The 20,187-nt window shown below is 42.3% G+C and overlaps 1 protein-coding gene across 5 annotated transcripts in view; it reads right to left on the bottom strand.

Annotated features, from left to right (window-relative positions):
• Positions 1-20,187, bottom strand: part of LOC123771293 (serine protease svh-1) — a 199,357-nt gene that overhangs the window by 71,774 nt on the left and 107,396 nt on the right. For all 5 annotated transcript variants that reach the window (XM_069305112.1, XM_045763773.2, XM_045763774.2 and 2 more), the window contains 2 exons: positions 12,722-12,894; positions 2,487-2,557 (listed from right to left, as the gene is read on the bottom strand). In XM_069305112.1, coding sequence (XP_069161213.1) covers positions 2,487-2,557; positions 12,722-12,894 — 244 coding nt within the window. The remainder of the gene's footprint in view (positions 1-2,486; positions 2,558-12,721; positions 12,895-20,187) is intronic.

Genomic DNA, 20,187 nt, shown 5'->3' on the forward strand with positions numbered 1-20,187 from the left:
GGAGAGTTGACTACAGGAAAGGGGACTATAAGAGGATAAGGGACTATCTGGGTGAAGTGCAGTGGGAGGAAGAAATTACAGGAAAAACAGTCCAAGATATGATGGACCTAGTCATACAGAAATGCCAGGAGGCCGAAGAGAGATTTATACCAACAGTAAAGGGAAAAAATAAGAAGGAATATAATAACCCATGGTTTAATAGACAGTGTCAGGAAGCAAAAATGGCCAGCAGGCGGGAGTGGAGGAAGTACAGAAGACAAAGAACAGAGGACAACAGGATCAGATACAACAGAGCTAGGAACGATTACATTAACATAAGACGAACATCGGAAAGGGACTATGAGAACGATATTGCAATCAAAGCGAAAAAACAACCTAAGTTACTACACAGTCATATCAGAAGAAAAATGTCGGTGAACGACCAAGTGACAAGACTAAGGAAGACAGAGGGGGCATATACTGAAAGTGACAAGGAAATCTGCGAGGCACTGAATGCCAGTTTCCATGGAGTGTTCACTACCGAGCCTGAGCAGCTCCCATTGTTGGAAGGGGTTACCTTAGATGAAAGACTATCAGATATAGAGGTGACAGCAGAGGAGGTAATGAAACAGTTGACAACTCTAGATGCAACTAAAGCAGTTGGACCAGACAAAGTATCACCGTGGATACTAAAAGAAGCAGCGCAGGCCCTCAGCGTGCCTCTGGCAATGATCTTTAATGAGTCACTTATGTCGGGAGAATTGCCCAGTTGCTGGAAGAAGGCAAATGTTGTGCCGATCTTCAAGAAAAGCGATAGGGAGGAGCCACTTAACTATAGACCTGTATCACTGACAAGCATCCCCTGTAAAATACTGGAAAGAATAATTAGGCTACGACTGGTTGCACACCTGGAGAACATTAGGTTTGTGAACAAACATCAACATGGGTTCTGGACAGGGAAATCGTGCCTAACAAACCTTCTGGAATTCTATGATAAAACAACGAGGACAAGACAGGACAGAGATGGTTGGGCAGACTGCATATTTCTGGACTGCCTTTGATACAGTACCGCACATGAGACTGCTGTTCAAGCTCGAGAGGCAGGCGGGGGTGGAGGGAAAGGGCCTAGCATGGATAAGGAACTACCTAACAGGAAGGAGCCAAAGAGTTACGGTAAGGGGCGAGAAGTCGGACTGGCGAACAGTAACAAGTGGAGTACCACAAGGATCGGTGCTGGGACCAATTCTATTTCTTGTATATGTTAACGACATGTTTACAGGCGTAGAGTCCTACATGTCGATGTTTGCTGATGACGCAAAGTTGATGAGAAGAGTTGTGACAGATGAGGATTGCAGGATCCTCCAAGAGGACCTGAACAGGTTGCAGAGATGGTCAGAGAAATGGCTACTGGAATTCAACACGAGCAAATGTAAAGTTATGGAAATGGGACTAGGAGATAGGAGACCAAAGGGACAGTACACAATAAAGGGGAACAGCCTACCTGTGACGACGCACGAAAGAGACATGGGCGTGGACATAACACCTAATCTATCTCCTGAGGCACATATAAATAGGATAACGACAGCAGCGTACTCTACACTGGCAAAATTTAGAACATCATTCAGAAACCTAAGTAAGGAGGCATTTAGGGCGCTTTACACTGCCTACGTGAGGCCAGTCTTAGAGTATGCCGCCTCATCATGGAGTCCCCATCTGAAGAAGCATATAATGAAACTGGAAAAGGTTCAGAGGTTTGCAACGAGACTCGTCGCAGAGCTACGAGGGATGGGGTATGAGGAGCGTCTGAGGGAACTGTGCCTTACGACACTAGAAAGAAGAAGGGAGAGGGGGGACTTGATAGGAATGTATAAAATACTCAGAGGGATTGACAGAGGGCACATAGACGAAATGTTCACACGGAATAGTAACAGAATGAGGGGACATGGATGGAAGCTTGAAACTCAGATGAGTCACAGAGATGTTAGGAAGTTTTCTTTTAGCGTGAGAGTAGTGGGAAAATGGAATGCACTTCAGGAACAGGTTGTGGAAGCAAATACTATTCATAATTTTAAAGCCAGGTATGATAGGGAAATGGGACAGGAGTCATTGCTGTAAACAACCGATGCTCGAAAGGCGGGATCCAAGAGTCAATGCTCGATCCTGCAGACACAACTAGGTGAGTACACACACACACACACACACACACACACACACACACACACACACACACACACACACACACACACACACACACACACACACACACACACACACACACACACACACACACACACATATTGATACTATGCAGTTTCTAAACAAAAACTGAGAGGCTTAAATTTTTTACATATGTAACAAATTAACATTTAATTCTCTCAAATAACTGGCACTTTAGATTTGAACCATTCTAACGCATTATATAAAAGCATAGCTGAATGGTCATTTTTCATCAATGACATTCTGCTTATTATCTTTGAAGATATGGCGACTAAGATTTAAACACTAACCTGCCATTCTAGGTCAACGTAATCACGTCCAGCTGACACTACCCTCAGGCTGCTCGGTGCCGTCAGCAGATCTGTGGTGTGTTCACGGAACACAAGAATGGTAAGTACATGATTCTTTACAGTTCTTCAATAAATATACTAATATTATCTGAAGTGCACGTGTGATCATGATAGTGTGTTGTCCATGAACTGTTTTTGGTGGAATAATAATGTAAATGAAGTAGATAAGTCAGTAAAGCACGGATAAGTTTATAACTATCATAACCTTTAGGAGCAAACATTTTAAAAGGGAATTCTCTCATCATTTAATTCTTCCCTAATCCTTATATCTTTCTCCTAATTCTTTCTCAATGATAACATTATCCCCCCCCTCCTAAAAAATGATTTAAAACTACTTATTTAAATGCCTGGAGTCCTTTGATTGTTTCAAGCGTGGGCTGGACATGTATATGAGTGGGATTGGTTGGTAATAAATAGAAGCTGCCTCGAATGGGCCAATAGGCCTTCCGAAGTTAACTTTATTCTTAGGTGCTTATGTTCTTATTCCCCTCTCTTGGATACTACCCACTACCCATCAACCCACCTCTTGAACACTACCACCTACCCCTCCTCTCACCTCTTGAACACTACCCCACACGCCTCCACCCACCTCTTGAACACTACTTACTTTACTACCTACCTCTTGAACAATACCCCTTACCTAACCTCCCATCTCTTGACCACTACCCCCTTACCCCATCCCCCCTCTTGAAAACTACCTCCTACCTCACCACGCACTTTTTGAACACTTCCCCCAACCCTTTCACCCACCTCTTGAACAATACCCCGTACCCCTTCACCCAACTCTTGAACACTACCCCCTACCCCTCAACCCACCTCTTGAGCTTTATAATCCCCCCCCCCCCCATCCCTTAGCAAACTTTTTTGAATACTACCCCCTACCCCTCCTCCCACCTCTTGAAGACTTCCTCGTACCCCACCACCCACTTCTTGAACACTACCCCCTACCCTATCCCTGTGGTGCCAGTTTTCAGGAAGGGAGATGGATAAGTTGCGTCAAACTGCCGGCCAATTGGCTTGGCGTCTATTGAGGGAGAGTTGCTTGGGTCGATGGTTGCATTCGTCTTCGTCTTAAAAAAACATAAATTCATAAATGATTCACAACATGGTGTTACAAATGGCCGTTCATGTTTAAAAATTTGCTATCAATTTATTCCAGCGTAGTTGAGGCAGTTGAAAGTGGTAAGGTTTGTGATGTTGTGTACCTTGACTTTAGCAAAGCTTTTGATACAGTGCCACTTAAAAGACTGATTAAGAAGATAGAGGCGCATGGTATTGGGGTTCTGTATTAAGCTGGATTAGGGCATGGCTACACCAAAGGAAACAAAGAGTTAGTATAAATGGGGTTAAGTCGGAGTGGGAAAATGTTGTAAGTGGAGTGCGTCAAGGCTCTGTTCTAGGACCTCTATTATTCATCTATATAAATAAAAATGTAAAATGTAAATTGGTCAAAATCGCTAATCTCCGAAAGTTCTTCACCGATTACTTCACCGATGAAATTTTCACACAACGTTACATTCACATCCGAGCGGGTTTTCATATACATACAATATAGATGTCACGTTTGTGACGGGAAAAAACATGCTTCTTTGAAAAACTGTGTTTTTCATGTGAGGGAAATTTTGAGACTTTGAAATTTTGACTCAACATTCCATTCAAATACACGCATGTTTTTATATACCTTCTGTATAGATGACACACCTGTGACAGGTAAAAATATTGTTTTTTTAACAAAAAAAAACAGCTCCATCTGTTGCACATAATAACAACACACGCTGTAATAAAAATGTTACGATTCCAATTCAATGTTTCCGATTGCATTGATAAATTAAATTTTCATAGATTTCGATATTTTTTCATTTTGATTTAATTATTTTGTGAGACATTGCATTGGAATTGAGCTGTGTTGTTTATCATACCGTTCATTTCGTATAAGTATAGATGCCATTAGATTACCTATGACAGGTAAATACATTCTTTTTTTAAGAAACAGCGCCATCTGTTACAACACACGCTATACTAAATATGTTGCGATTCCATTTCAATATTTCCCATTGCATTGGCAAATTGAATTTTCACAGATTTCGATTTTTTTCTTTTTTATTTAATTATTTTGTGATATTGAGTTTAAATTGAGCTGTGTTGTTTACCATACCGTTCATTTCATGAATATAAGTATTGATGCCACACCTGTGATAGGTAAAAACAAGTTTTTTCTGAAAAACAAACCATCTGTTGCACGAAAGAGCAACACACGCTATACTAAATATATTACAATTCCATTTCAATGTTTCTGATTTCACTAATACTGAATTTTCATAGATTTCAATCTTTTTTCATTTTGATTTAACTATATTGTGTGACATTGTGATGGAATTGAGCTCTGTTGTTTACCATACCATTCATTTTGTGAGTATAGTTTATTTTTTTATTTTTTCAATTTTTCATTTCGTTTTTTTAACTGTTTTTCTTATATTTCAGTGATGGGAACATCAAGTCATTTGATGTTCCAAATTTTCTGATGGGAACGTCCGATCATTTGGGAAGGCATCAGAGAAGGCAGTGGGGAATTATGGGGAGGACGTGGGGACGGTAGTGGGGGATGGTGGGGAGAACAAACTCATTATGTCCACGCATAATGGGCTTGCCGAAAAAGTCTCCCAGTCAAACTATCACTAATAGAGTAACCTCATTCATCTTTGCCAACATACAAGGACTGAAAACAAGAACAAACAACAAAGTACAGTTCATAAACGGCCTCCTCACGGAGTCAAATGCAGTATTTGGAGCTTTCACAGAAACCCATGCAGGGAAATTCTTAGACAGTGAGATCTAGGGCCAGATTCACGAAGCAGTTACGCAAGCACTTACGAACGTTTACATCTTTCCTCAATCTTTGTCGGCTTTGGTTACATTTATTAAGCAGTTTACAAGCATGAAAACTTGCCAATCAACTGTTGTTATTGTTATAAACAGCCTCTGGTGCTTTGGAGCTCATTAACTGTTTAATAATTGGAAATAAGGCCGCCAAAGATTGAGAAAAGATGTACACGTTCGTAAGTGTTTGTGTAAGTGCTTTCGTGAATCTGGCCCCTGGTTTCCAGGATATAACCTATACAGGTGTGATTGGAAAATTAGGTCACATGGAGGAGTGGGTCTGTATATTAGGGAAGACCTTGTATGTTCGGAGCTCCTAAACGTTACAAATGAGGTGGTAGAGGTACTGGGATTAAAAATAGAGAAAATAAATTTAGTGATTATTCTAATATACAAACCCCCAGATGCAACGGCTGAGAAATTCACAGAACAGATAAACAAAATAGAGAATAGCCTTGATAATTTGGAGAACCCGATACCTGATATTATCTTCCTAGGTGACTTCAACTTGCCTAGTCTCAGGTGGAGAATTGCAAACAATAATATTATACCAGGAAATCTATCAGGACCTAACCAACCACAGATTAGAGAACTACTTAGATTCTTTGAAAAAATTTCACTCAATCAGTAGATATCGGAGCCAACGAGAAATGAAAATATTCTAGATCTGGTCTTTACGAACAATGAAGACATTATCAGAGACATTACGATATCAGATACCACATACTCAGATCACAAGCTCATGGAAGTGCAAACGACCATCAATACTCAGAATAGAACCTAAAACGTTGATAAAGCGAGAGGGGTATTCAGTAAATTCAATTTCAAGAATAAAAGGATAGACTGAGAGATAATAAACAGGGAACTTACAAACATTCCATGGGAAACTGTTCTAAGTAATACAAGTCCTACAGAAGGAATAGAAAAACTGACTTCGGAAGCGTATCAAGTCTGTCTGAAACATGTTCCTTTGAGGAAAGCCAGAAAGAGATCCAACGTAGAAAGAGAACGCAGACGACACTATAAACGCAGGAAAAAAATAACCGAACTTCTTATGCAGACACGAATTTCCCGTCAAAGAAGAAATAATTTAAATAGGGAGATTGAAGAAATCGAGCGGAAATTGAAACACTCATATGAAACTGAAGAAAGGCAGTTAGAACAGAAAGCAATTCAGGAAATAAAGAAAAATCCAAAATATTTCTTCACATATGCGAAATCAAAAGCAAAAACCACTGCCAGTATTGGACCTATTCGTACAAGTGAAGGTTCATACACGGAGGATGACAAAGAAATTAGTGAAATCCTAAAAAGCAGTATGAGGACATGTTTAGCACTCCAATAAATAACATGAAGGTGGAAGATCCAGACAATTTGACGACCTAACGTTTAAGGAGCATAACCAAGCAAATATTGCGACAGCCAGAAAAATGATAGGATGAATTACGAGAACTTTCAAATCCAGGGATCCCATCACAATGGTTGTACTCTTCAAGTGACTTGTGTTGTCCCGTCTTGAGTACTGCTCAGTACTCACTTCCCCCTTCAGAGCAGGAGAGATTGCTGAAACAGAGGGAATACAGAGAACATATACGGCACGCATAGACGCGATAAAGCACCTAAATTATTGGGATCGTCTCAAAGCCCTGCAAACGTACTCACTAGAAAGAAGGCGAGAGAGATATCCAATAATATACACCTGGAAGATACTGGAGGGCCAAGTACCAAATCTACACAGTAAAATAACAATGTACTGGAGTGAACGATATGGAAGAAAATGCAGAATAGAACCAGTGAAGAGCAGGGGTGCCATAGGCACAATCAGAGAACACTGTATAAACATCAGAGGTCCCCGGTTGTTCAACACCCTCCCAGCAAGCATAAGAAATATTGCCGGAACAACCGTGGACATTTTCAAAAGGAAACTAGATTTATTCCTCCAAGGAGTGCCGGACCAACCGGGCTGTGGTGGGTATGTGGCCCTGCGGGCTGCTCCAAGCAACAGCCTAGTGGACCAAACTCTCACAAGTCAAGCCTGGCCTCGGGCCGGGCTTGGAGAGTAGAAGAACTCCCAGAACCCCATCAACCAGGTATCAACCAATAGACGGGGGAGGGTGGAATTGTGGGGAGGATGAGTGGGACTTGGGAGTGGGGAATGGTTGAGAAGACAAGGGAACGAGGGAGAGGGGAATGGTGGGGAGGACACAAGGACGGAGGAGGAGGGAATGGTGGGGAGAATGAGGGGACGTGGGACTGGGAAATGGTTGGGAGGACGAGGGGACGGTGGAGTCGGGGATGGTGGGGAGGACAAAGGGATGGGGAGGGGGGAATGGTGGGGAGGATGAGTGGGGAATAGTTGGGAGGACGAGGGAACGGGGGAGTGAGGAATGGTTCGGAGGACGAGGGGACGGAGGTGTGAGAAATGGTTGGGAGGATGAGGGACGTAGGAGGGGTTAATGGTAGGAGACAGGGGAAGAGGAGTGGGAGATAGGGGAAGGTCTCTGTAGTTGGGTACAGCTAATAATATTTATATAAATTATTTAGATTCAGGTCTGAGCAGCAATATTTGAAAATTTGCCGATGATGCAAAAATCGGGAGGGAAATAAGTACAGAAAAAGACTCTCTATCACTTCAAGACGATCTAAGGACTTTGAAATGGTCAAAAGATTGGCACATTCAATTTGATGCTTACAAATGAAAGGTTTTGAGGCTAGGTAATGATGATAGAGTTACAAGATACGAGCTAGTTGTTGTTGAGATTGCAAAGTCGGATTGCGAAAGGGGACTTGGAGTCCCCTTGAATTTAGTAAGAATTTAAAACTAAAAAATCAATGCATAAATGTTTGTAATAATGCAAATATGACACTGGGATTTATTAATCAAAGCGTTAGTAACAAGACACCTGGTGATGTTCTTCATCTATAGCTTGCTCTGGTTAGGCCCCATTTAGATTATGCAGTTTAGTTTTGGTCGCCGTACTATAGAATAGATATAAATTCCCTAGAACGTTTCCACCTTAAGATGATAAAGTTAATCCCGCAAATTAGAAACCTGTCATATGAAGAGGGATTGACAAAGCTTAAATTACATTCGCTGCAAAGGCAAAAAGAGCTAGGCTTGACATGATAGAGGTGTATAAGTTCCTGAATGGATAAGAAGAACATAAGAATAAAGGTAACTGCAACAGCACTATTGGACTTCCAATCCCACTCATATACATGTTCAACCCACGCTTGAAACATCAAAGGACCCCACATTCACAGCGCCATGTGGCAAGTGGTTCCACAAATCAACAACCCTGTTACTGAACCAGTATACCCAGGTCTTTGAATTTATACCCAATGGGTATAAACTTATCCAGTTTATACCCATTGTTTCGTGTTCTGTCTTGTGTTGATACTTTTAATACCCTATTAATATTATGTTTTGTTCCCTTTGTTATCACCATTCATCCATTTGTTACCCTCTATCATATCACCCCGAACTCTTCGCCTTTCCTGTTAATGCAATTTAAGGTTTGTTAATCTTTCATCATATGACAGGTTTCTAATTTGTGGGATTAACTTTGTCATCCTATGCTGGATACGTTCAAGTGAATTTATATCCATTCTTATATAGAACAAAGGTTAGGGAAAGAATAGGTCCATTGAAAACTGCGACAGCTCAGATATCTGATAATGATGAAGAGATGAGTAATATTTTTAATAAATATTTTATCTCTGTATTTACTAAAGAAAAACTTAACGCTATGCCTTCAGCCGAACATGTCTATGTGGAGGACAGGTTGACTAGTTTAACAGTTACCAGGGATGATGTTATAAAACAAATAGTGAAACTCAAACCAAACAAATTCCAAGAGCCGGACGAAGTGTTTGCCAGGGTGCTTAAAGAATGCAAAGAGGAGCTTTGTGAGTAACTCTACCATATTTAATCAATCATTAGAGTCAGGCAGAGTGCCAGAGTCGTGAAAGGTTGCAAATGTGGAACCAATTTTTAAGAAAGAAGATAGATCACTTGTGTCAAACTATCGGCCAATTAGCCTAACGTCTAATGTGGGAAACTTACTAGAATCGATAACTGCTAATAACATTTGTTTTCATCCTGAAAAACATAAATTAATAAATAATTCACAAAATAGTTTTACAAATGGCCGTTCACGTTTAACAAATTTGTTATCATTTTATTCGAGCATAGTTGAGGAAGTTGATAGTTTAAATTGGTATAAATTAAGTTTAGATTTAGGAAAGACATGGGTAAATACTTGTTCGGTAACAGGGTTGTTGATTTTTGGAACCAATTACCAAGTAACTTGGTGGAGGTGGGGTCCCTCGATTGTTTTAAACGTGGGTTGGATATGTATATGAGTAGGATTGTGTGGTTATAAATAGAAGCTGCCTCGTATGGGCCAATAGGCTTTCTGCATTTACCTTTATTTTTATATTCTTATATTCTAAATGGGGCCTAACCAGAGCAAGATATAGCTGGAGAACAACACCAGGTGTTTTATTACTATCGCTTCGATTAATAAATCCCATTGTCCAATTTGCCTTATTACGAACATTTATGCATTGATTTTCTGGTTTTAAATTCTTACTAATCATAACTCCGAGATCCCTTTCGGAATTTGACTTCACAATCTCAACACAATCTAGCTTGTATCTTGTAACTTTATCATCATTACCTAGCCTCAAAACCTTACAATAGTAAGCATTAAATTGAATCTGCCAATCTTTTGACCATTTCAAAACCCTATTTAGATCGTCTTGAAGTGATAGTGAATCATTTTCCGTGTGTACTACCCTCCCGATTTTTGTATCATCGACAAATTTGCAAATATTGCTGCTCAAGCCTAAATCTAAATCATTTATATATATTTCGAATAGCAGAGGTCTCAGAACAGAGCCTTGAGCACTCCACTTACAACATTTTTCCCCTCTGACTTAACCCCATTTATATTAACTCTGTTTCCTTTGGTACAGCCATGCCCTAATCCAATTAAATATAGAACCCCCAATACCATGAGCCTTTATCTTTTTAATCAGTCTTTTATGTGGCACTGTATCAAAAGCTTTGCTAAAGTCATGGTACACAACATCACAAACCTTATCACTTTCAACTGCCTCAACTATGCTATCTTGAGGTTATCTTGAGATGATTTCGGGGCTTTTTAGTGTCCCCGCGGCCCGGTCCTCGACCAGGCCTCCACCCCCAGGAAGCAGCCCGTGACAGCTGACTAACTCCCAGGTACCTATTTACTGCTAGGTAACAGGGGCATTCAGGGTGAAAGAAACTTTGCCCATTTGTTTCTGCCTCATGCGGGAATCGAACCCGCGCCACAGAATTACGAGTCCTGCGCGCTATCCACCAGGCTACGAGGCCCCGCGGAGCTGCTGCTGCTATTCCACTGCTGGAATAAAATGATAGCAAATTTGTTAAACATGAACAGCCATTTGTAAATCCATGTTGTGAATCATTTATGAATTTATGTTTTTTAAGACGAAGACGAATGGTATTTGCAATTATTGATTCAAGTAATTTACCACCTCTTGAACACTACCCACCGACCCCATCCCCCCTCTTGAACACTACCCCCTACCCCATCCCCCCTATTGACCTCTACGCCCTCATTACCCCTCTTGAACACTTCCCCCCACCCCATCCCCCCTATTGACCTCTACCCCCTACCTCATTACCCCTCTTGAACACTACCCCCTACCCCATCCCTCCTATGGAAAACTACCCCTTGTATTGCAGGTCCTTATCCCTCCCAAGTTCTTCATTGTCATATTTTGTTTGCGCTTTCTCCTGATTATTAGCTTTCCTGCCACCACGCATCACCACCCATCTCTCAAACTCTACCCTCTCCCCATCACTGCTTCTCTATCAAACACTGCCCCTCCCCATCCGTTGCCTCTCACACACTGCCCCTTCCCCATCCCTGCCTCTCAAACACTGCCCCCTACCCATCCCTGACTCTCCCACACTGCCCCCCCCCCATTACTGCCTCTCAAACACTGCCCCCTCCCCATCCCTGCCTCTCATACACTGCCCCCTCCCCATCCCTGCCTCTCAAACACTGCCCCCTTCCCATCCCTGCCTCTCAAACACTGCCCCCGTCCCCATCCCTGCCTAAACAAGGAGCCGGTCGGCCGAGCGGACAGCACACTGGACTTGTGATCCTGTGGTCCCGGGTTCGATCCCGGGCGCTGGCGAGAAACAATGGGCAGAGTTTCTTTCACCCTATGCCACTGTTACCTAGCAGTAAAATAGGTACCTGGGTGTTAGTCAGCTGTCACGGGCTGCTTCCTGGGGGTGGAGGCCTGGTCGAGGATCGGGCCGCGGGGACACTATAGCCCCGAAATCATCTCAAGATAACCTCCCCATCACTCCCTCTCAAACACTGCCCCCTCCCCATCCCTGCCTCTCAAACACTGCCCCCCTCCTCATCCCTGCCTCTCAAACACTGCCCCCCTCCCCATCCCTGCCTCTCTAACACTGCCCCCCGCCCCATACCTGCCTCTCAAACACTGCCCCCCGCCCCATACCTGCCTCTCAAACACTGCCCCCCGCCCCATACCTGCCTCTCAAACACTGCCCCCTCCCCATCACTCCCTCTCAAACACTGCCCCCCTCCCCATCCCTGCCTCTCAAACACTGCCCCCCTCCACATCCCTGCCTCTCAAACACTGCCCCCCTCCCCATCCCTGCCTCTCAAACACTGCCCCCCTCCCCATACCTGCCTCTCAAACACTGCCCCCCGCCCCATACCTGCCTCTCAAACACTGCCCCCCTCCCCATCACTCCCTCTCAAACACTGCCCCCCTCCCCATCCCTGCCTCTCAAACACTGCCCCCCTCCCCATCCCTGCCTCTCAAACACTGCCCCCCTCCACATCCCTGCCTCTCAAACACTGCCCCCCTCCCCATCCCTGCCTCTCAAACACTGCCCCCCGCCCCATACCTGCCTCTCAAACACTGCCCCCCTCCCCATCCCTGCCTCTCAAACACTGCCCCCCTCCACATCCCTGCCTATCAAACACTGACACCTCCCTCTCTCTCAAAGACTACCCCTTTCCCCCACCACTACCTACCCCTCAAATACTGCCTCGTCCCAACCACTACTCTATCTCCTAAACACTACTCCTCCCATCACCACCCATCTCCCAAACTCTCCCCCCAAACCCTATCACTATCGCCATTCTCTACCCCAAGCCAGCTCTCGACCATTACCGCCATCCTTTATTTAGAGCATTTCCGCTTATGGAGTCACCAAACCAGGACACAATAACATTTCCAACCTTGTCGTTTCCTGCGGAGCAGACTGTTGTGAGAGGCATGGAGCTCCTGGTCGCAGGCGCCCACGGGAACATAAGTGGAGGGGCTGGCTGTCCTGGGGGCCTCAGTTGTCTTGAGGGGCCCATCAACCTCGTTGCTGGCAAATGGCCACGGGAACGCGGTGGGGCTTTCAAGTCTGGAAATGTAGGTGATGTTACAAGGTAAGTAATTCTTCAGGAGTCAGAGAGAGAGAGAGAGAGAGAGAGAGAGAGAGAGAGAGAGAGAGAGAGAGAGAGAGAGAGAGAGAGAGAGAGAGAGAGAGAGAGAGAGAGAGAGAGAGAGAGAGAGAGGGAGAGAGGGAGAGAGAGAGAGGGAGAGAGAGGGAGAGAGGGAAAGAGAGAGAGAGAGGGAGAGAGAGAGGGAGAGAGAGAGAGGGAGAGAGAGGGAGAGAGGGAGAGAGAGAGAGGGAGAGAGAGGGAGAGAGGGAGAGAGAGAGAGAGAGAGAGAGAGAGAGAGAGAGAGAGAGAGAGAGAGAGAGAGAGAGAGAGAGAGAGAGAGAGAGAGAGAGAGAGAGAGAGAGAGAGAGAATTACAGCACGAGATGTTACTAGGAACCAGGTTATTATACCAGGTTACTAGGTTAGGTTATTATAACCGGGCTGACAGCAAGCTGCTGGTCTCTGATCCACTAAAAATTTGAACAATTCTCATTAAGCGCGATTCTTCATATTTTTGTATACATTCATAATTTTTTAATCTGAATATTAATAAAAGATATTAAAAACTTTAAAATATAAAATATATAATAATATATTAACGTCCTTAGGTATACAGAATATATAAATATCTTATTTCAAAATTCTGATTTTGAAATAAGTAACTGGAATTTGGAGAGAGAAGCATCCTAATGTCATGCATTTTTTTCTTGTAGGATAATGGAAAAATATGTATGGGTAAGTAATGAAAGTTACTATTAATGGTCTCGAGCTAAATATTTCGAATAAATATATTTCGATGTGTTCATTCCACATGCTCCAAAACCCTTTTGATCTAAGATTTGCTTATGCTCAACAAGGTTTGTCATTTTATTAGGCAATATCAACGAGCAGATAAATTTTGGAAATAAGGGAAATATGTTAGCAAAAACAAATTTTCGTAAAATTCTATTGTGAAAAACGTCCTTTAGTGCAAGATTCCTTTATCAGAAAGAAACTGAAATATGGCACAAGACGTGTGCCGCCTTCACAAGGCTAACCATTCATGAGTTCACTCTTGGCTATCTGTCTATCTATATAAATAAAAATGAAAATGTTCGTTTGTTCAAAATTGCTAATCTCCGAAAGATCTTCACCAATTGCTTTGAAATTTTCACACAACGTTCCATTCGCATCCGAGCAGGTTTTTATATAAATACTATACAGATGTCACGTCTGTGACGGTAAAAAAAAAACATGTTTTTTATTAAAAACTGTTTTTCATGTTTTTCATGTGAGGGAAATCTTCGAAACCTCTTTACCGATTGCTTTAAAATTTTGACACAACGTTGCCTCTGAATAGGCGCGTCATTTTATATATCTACTTTATACATGCCTCACCTGTGACAGGGAAAAACATGCGATTTTTTAAAAACAGTGCCATCTGTTAGTCGTAAGAGCAACACACGGTGTAATCTCCTACAGCTCTTCAACAATTGCTTTGAAATTTTAACACAACGTTGCATTTGAATAGGCGCGTTTTTTTATATGCCTACTATATAGATGCCACCACTGTGACAGGTAAAAATTTGCGTTTTTGAAAAACAGCGACATCTGTTGCACATAATGGCAACATGCAAGCTATATTAAATATGTCACGAATTCCATTTCGATGTTTCCGATTGCATTGATAAATTTTATTTTCATAGATTTCAATTTATTTTCTTTTTAAGTAAATTATCTTGTGTGATATTGTGTTGGAATTGAGATGTGGTGTTGTACCATACCGTTCATTTCGTAAGTATAAGTATAGATGACACACCTGTGACATGTAAAACTATGCTTTAAAAAAAAAAAACAGCTCCATCTGTTGCATGTAACAGCAACACACATGCTATACTAAATATGTTACAATTTCATTTCAATGTTTCTGATTGCATTGATAAATTGAATTTTCATAGATTTTGATTTATTTTCATTTTGATTTAACTATTTTGTGTGAATTGCGTTGGAATTGAGCTGTTTTGTTTACTAGACCATTCATTACATGACTATAGTTCATTTTTATATTTTTTCAGATTTTCATTTCATTTTTTAACCGTTTTTCTTATATTTCAGTGATGGGAACATTAGATCATTTTGATGTTCCCAGTTTTCTGATGGGATCATCATACCATTTGGGAAGGCATTGAACGAGGGAGTGGGGAATAGTGGGGATGACGAGGGGACGGAAGTGAGAGATGATAGAGAGGACGAGGGGACAAGGGAGGGGGTAATGATGGGGAAGGACGAGGGGACGGGGGAGTTTGGGATGGTGGGAACGAGGGGATGGGGAATTGGAGAATGGTGGGGAGGAGCTCCTTCAGGAACTTAAGTGCACATTTACCCCAGGCGCCCAGAGTCTCCGAGCCTATTGGCACGAACCTGTAACAACGTTCTAGGTCCCTGTACTTGTTAGTTTTCTGGGTCTCCCTGAAGGTGGCCGCCCCGCCTCCCTCAACTGCGCTGTAAGGTAGATAGGTATCAGCCAATGTGGATGCACACGTGTAGTCCCACACGACCTGTTTACCTTCCCTCCACGGCTGCAGGGTGACTCCATCTGGGCGTTTTTGGCTGTTGTCAGGCCTGCACAACTGAGGTTCCCTTTGTGCTGGGCACCCAGCTGAAGCCAAACTTCTCTTGATGATGTCATTAACTGCTTCATGTCTGGCAATCTTTCCCTGTGTCTTACGACAGATGAGACCATGGCTCCCGTATTGGTCTGCCCGTGCATGGCCGCAAATTCACCGGTGCTCGGTGGAGATAGGGCCGGCAAGGCGCAGAGCAACACCAATACTTAGGGTCTGACGGTCCAGGCGGGTGCCCAAGGCGGAATTAGGGAATGCCAACAGGAAGTCCCCGGCATGGGGCGCTTGCACAGCTAGAAGACGCGCTTTGTCCTTCCTGGAAGCTGCCTCCAGCAATGATGTGGCGATGTTCTCCACTATGGGGCTATCCCATTTGGACTGTTTGCAGTCATTTGGAAAAGTCGGTCGAGGATGAGAGTTGACAAGAGTGTCCCACTGACCGGCTCCTTCCGCGAATTTGGGATCATGAATCCCAATGGAGTCTCTTAGGTGTTCCGGTAGTATTTCCTTAACTAATTCACCTGTTGCACTGGTCGAGGATAAGAATGCCGGCAATGCTAACTGTGTCGCCTTGCGAATACCTATCCCCCCGAGTCTAACTGGGAGCGTTGCTTGGTCCCATTGGTCATCTTGCAGGGAGAGGTTTAACACTTTCACGGTTATTGACCTTAGGAGTGTGTCATATTCTGCTAATTTTGGGCTGTCGAAGGAGGGAGCACACCTTACGAAATAGGTCAGTCTGGGCAAAGCCAGGCACCTTGTGAGAAGGTACAAAGCATCGTGGGCGTCCAAAGCCCCTATTCTTCCCTCCATCCTCCTCAGGTCGTTCAGCTTTTCTCCGAGGACTATCTCATTGGCGCTCGAGCCCAGAGGTGCCCCTAGCAGCACACTGTCGGTGGGAGCGATCACTTGGGCTCCTGGCAATATGATTCGCACTGCATCTATGGTTGGTTGGCTTGATGAGATGATTTCACACTTTAATGGGTGTAGGGTGAGTCCTAACTCCTCTCCCTTAGATTTCACCAGCTGTAGATCTTCTAGCAGGGACTCCTGTGTCCCTGCCAGGGTGCCATCGTCCAGGAACCAGATGTTGAGTTCGCTGGTCAACCTGTTTGTGACCTCTTTAAGGGGGCATATTCATTTAAATTCATGTAAATTTAAAGTGGTTGAATTTGCTTATAAATTTATGTATGAAATGGATATAGAAAGGGCTGCAACTGGTCCAAGTTTCACCATCACACCCTAAACAGAAAAGGAGAAAATAAATACACAACGTATTATGCAACGAATGTTCAACATTCTCAAATAATCTCAGGGAACACATGTGTCAACTAAAATGTCTACTATGTGCTGTAGAAGCACAAACTCTTGTAATAATTGTAATATGTATGTGCAATATATTAATATTTAAATTTTTTTTTTCTTTTTTTTTCTTTTTTTTGGCCAATTTTTTTTTTCGTTTGTTATCAAGGGATTTGCATGAAACTTGCACACCTTGCTCAATGGATGCCTATCTGCAAGGGTGCCAATTATGAACGAAATCTGTTGAAGTCAAGCTCAGCTACAGGTGGCCGAACTTGGATCTTTATTTTACTCTGGAAAGTAATTTACACCTTCAAAGTACTTCAGAGCTTTCATTTATTAATCAATTTACATGCAAATTACACCTTATATGTAGCGTTTGTGCTTCTACAACATGGCGTAGACATTTTAGTCCAAAGTCTATTTGTTGATTTTATAAAAATTTATAAATATCATATATGGCATATTTTTTTGAAGGGTAACTTTGAATAATTATATTATTGCACTAAACCCTTTTTTGATAAAACTGATCACTAGACTCCTTTATTATGTGCTAAATCTAATATCTGAGTGTTATAGAAATGATTTTAGTTGACACATGTGTTTCCTGAAACTATTTGAAAATTCGTTGCATAATTCGTTGTGTATTTTTTTTCTCCTTTTCTGTTTAGGGTGTGATGGTGAAACTTGGACCAGCTGCAGCCCTTTCTATAACCATTTCATAAATAAATTTATAAGCAAATTTAACCACTTGTAATTTTAAGTTAATATGCCCCCTTAACAGCCATGCAAAAAAGAAAAGGGGCAAGTGGGTCTCCCTGCTGGACACCTTCTGCAGAAACAACTTCATGTTCCCCAAACAGCAGCGTCGATTCACTACTGTACCCTGCTGAGACAAAGGGGAGTAGAGAAGGAAAGCTTGTTCGAACTGCTTCCAGTACCACATCCCTTTTTACCTGGTTGAAGGCATTTTTAAAGTCTAATTTAATTAATGCCTTATTTTCTGGGAGGTGCTTGATATAGGCTCGTGCTGCATTAGCTGCTGCTTCACAGCCATGGGGGACACAAAAATCTAGTTGATGGGGTCGAAGCATCGTCACAGCGTCTATGCTAATTTTTCTGACAGCTGCCCTAGCAACAAGGCGCCGAAGTGTGTTACCCACGGCAATGGGTCTGACTCCACCATCTTTCTTCTTGAGGGCACAAAGGGATGCTCCAAAGAAAAAGGGTTTAATTGTATCTGGGATCAACCCAGAGAGGCAGTCGTTGACAAACTTCGTGACCTCTGACAATAGTGTCTCGGCAACTTCTCCGAGAACTGGGTTTACCATCTCCTTGAGGTGCTGAGGTCTTACTCCAGTGTATCCCCCTGCCGAGCCTGGTGGAAATGGCATGATGGCTTTGTATACCTCTGACGCTTGGAGGAATAGAGGTCCCATGTCTGGGACATTTGTGTCCTGAGCAGTGGGTTCCCATTGTACTCTAGGAGGGTGCTTATCTCTCAGCGAGTTGGCGGTAGCGGTATTTATAGGGGCGATTGTGTCTTCGCTGGTAAGTAACCTAATTGCCCCTATTGTGTTGCCCTCTTCAATTTTTTTGGTCACTTGTGTTCCTAGTTTAAAATTGTCATTGGAACTCTTGGGACTTCCACGACGGTTTTTGCGTTGAGGAGGGATGGGGATCAAGTTGTCAGCTCTGGGGAAATTATTTATTGCCCTAGTGACTGATGAGGCTAGTGACTTGCCTCCTCTTGCAGGTACACCTAAGCAAATATTGCCAAACAGGAGCAAATTATGCCAAGCTTTGATGGTGGCTGCAGCATTAAGATTTGCAGACCGTTCATTTACTTTCCTTAAAAGGTCTGTATATTTCCCTGCTGCAAATGGGCGCGCTGCTTTAGGAATGTGAGGAAGAGTTCTGGTGGTGGATGCTTTGATGGCCCCCAGGAGGTCATCTGATGACATGAAGTTTGCTGGGATGTGTGGGGGTGCTGGGGGGACCTGTGGGCCTTCCCCTCTCTACAGGTGCCGTCCATGAACCCTCACAGTTGTTGTGTTGACGTAGGGTTCCATCGTATATACATATATTATATATATATATATATATATATATATATATATATATATATATATATATATATATATATATATATATATATATATATTATATATATATATATATATATATATATATATATATATATATATATAATATATATATATATATATATATATATATATATATATATATATATATATATATATATATATATTTATATATATATATATATATATATATTGGTGTATACTGGCAGTAGGTTTTCTTTTATGGGCAATAATATCATTGCAAGGATCAATTACAGTAACAATCATTCACACTCAGAAGTTAACGATCTTAAAGCAAAAGATGTATAAAGTTCCACAATAAAAGCTACACATATCTGATGGAAGGTCGCATCTACAGTTTGGTGGCATCTACAGTTTATATCAGGCACAACACTATCAAAGACAACTTCTTAAACAGACTTTGACCTATCCATACATGAAACAACAGCCATGAATATAACAAGCAGGATCTTCATTGGGAAAGCTGAGAAGACTATGATGTCATGAAAGGTGACATTTCTACACGTGTACTCATCTAGTTGTACTCACCTATTTGTGCTTGCGGGTGTTGAGATTTGGCTCTTTGGTCCCGCCTCTCAACTGTCAATTAACTGATGTACAGATTCCTGAGCCTTCTGGGCTCTAGTATGTCTACATTCGAAACTGTGTATGGAGTCTGCCTCCTGCACATCACTGCCTAATGCATTTCATCTGTTAACTACTCTAATAACGTGTGCAACCCTTGAAGAAATAGGTAAGGTTTAAGATATAACAGGCGTGAGTACTAAGCGAATATGGCTGTTTATCCCTTGAAAAGGATATGAGGATAAGGATTTGAGATAGGATGAAGTAAAGAAAAAGTACCCAACCACTTGTACGATCAAGGATTGAACACCGACCTGCATGAAGCGAGACTGTCGCTTATTGTACAGTCCAAATGGTTGAGCACATGAAGGAAAAGACTTCAAAAGAGAACACGCAGGGCTTTCAATAGTGACATGCATTAAAATGCGTTGGAAGTGTATAGGGGGACTTTTGATTAGTCTGTGCAACATACCAACTGTAATTCCTAGAGTACCAAATACATGAATAATTTGAGAAGCATTGATGATTGAAAGCGTAAGAAAACAATTTAATTGCAAGAATGAGAAGTGCTTGTTGGGATAGTTTGGGGCTATTCAATTGCTAGATCATAGGTAGACTGGTCAATTGTGGATATTCGAATTTACTAGAGGGCAGGAGGAGTTAAGGGAGCCGAGGAG

This window comes from Procambarus clarkii, chromosome 54 (genome assembly GCF_040958095.1).
Source record: "Procambarus clarkii isolate CNS0578487 chromosome 54, FALCON_Pclarkii_2.0, whole genome shotgun sequence".
Lineage (NCBI taxonomy): Eukaryota > Metazoa > Arthropoda > Malacostraca > Decapoda > Cambaridae > Procambarus > Procambarus clarkii.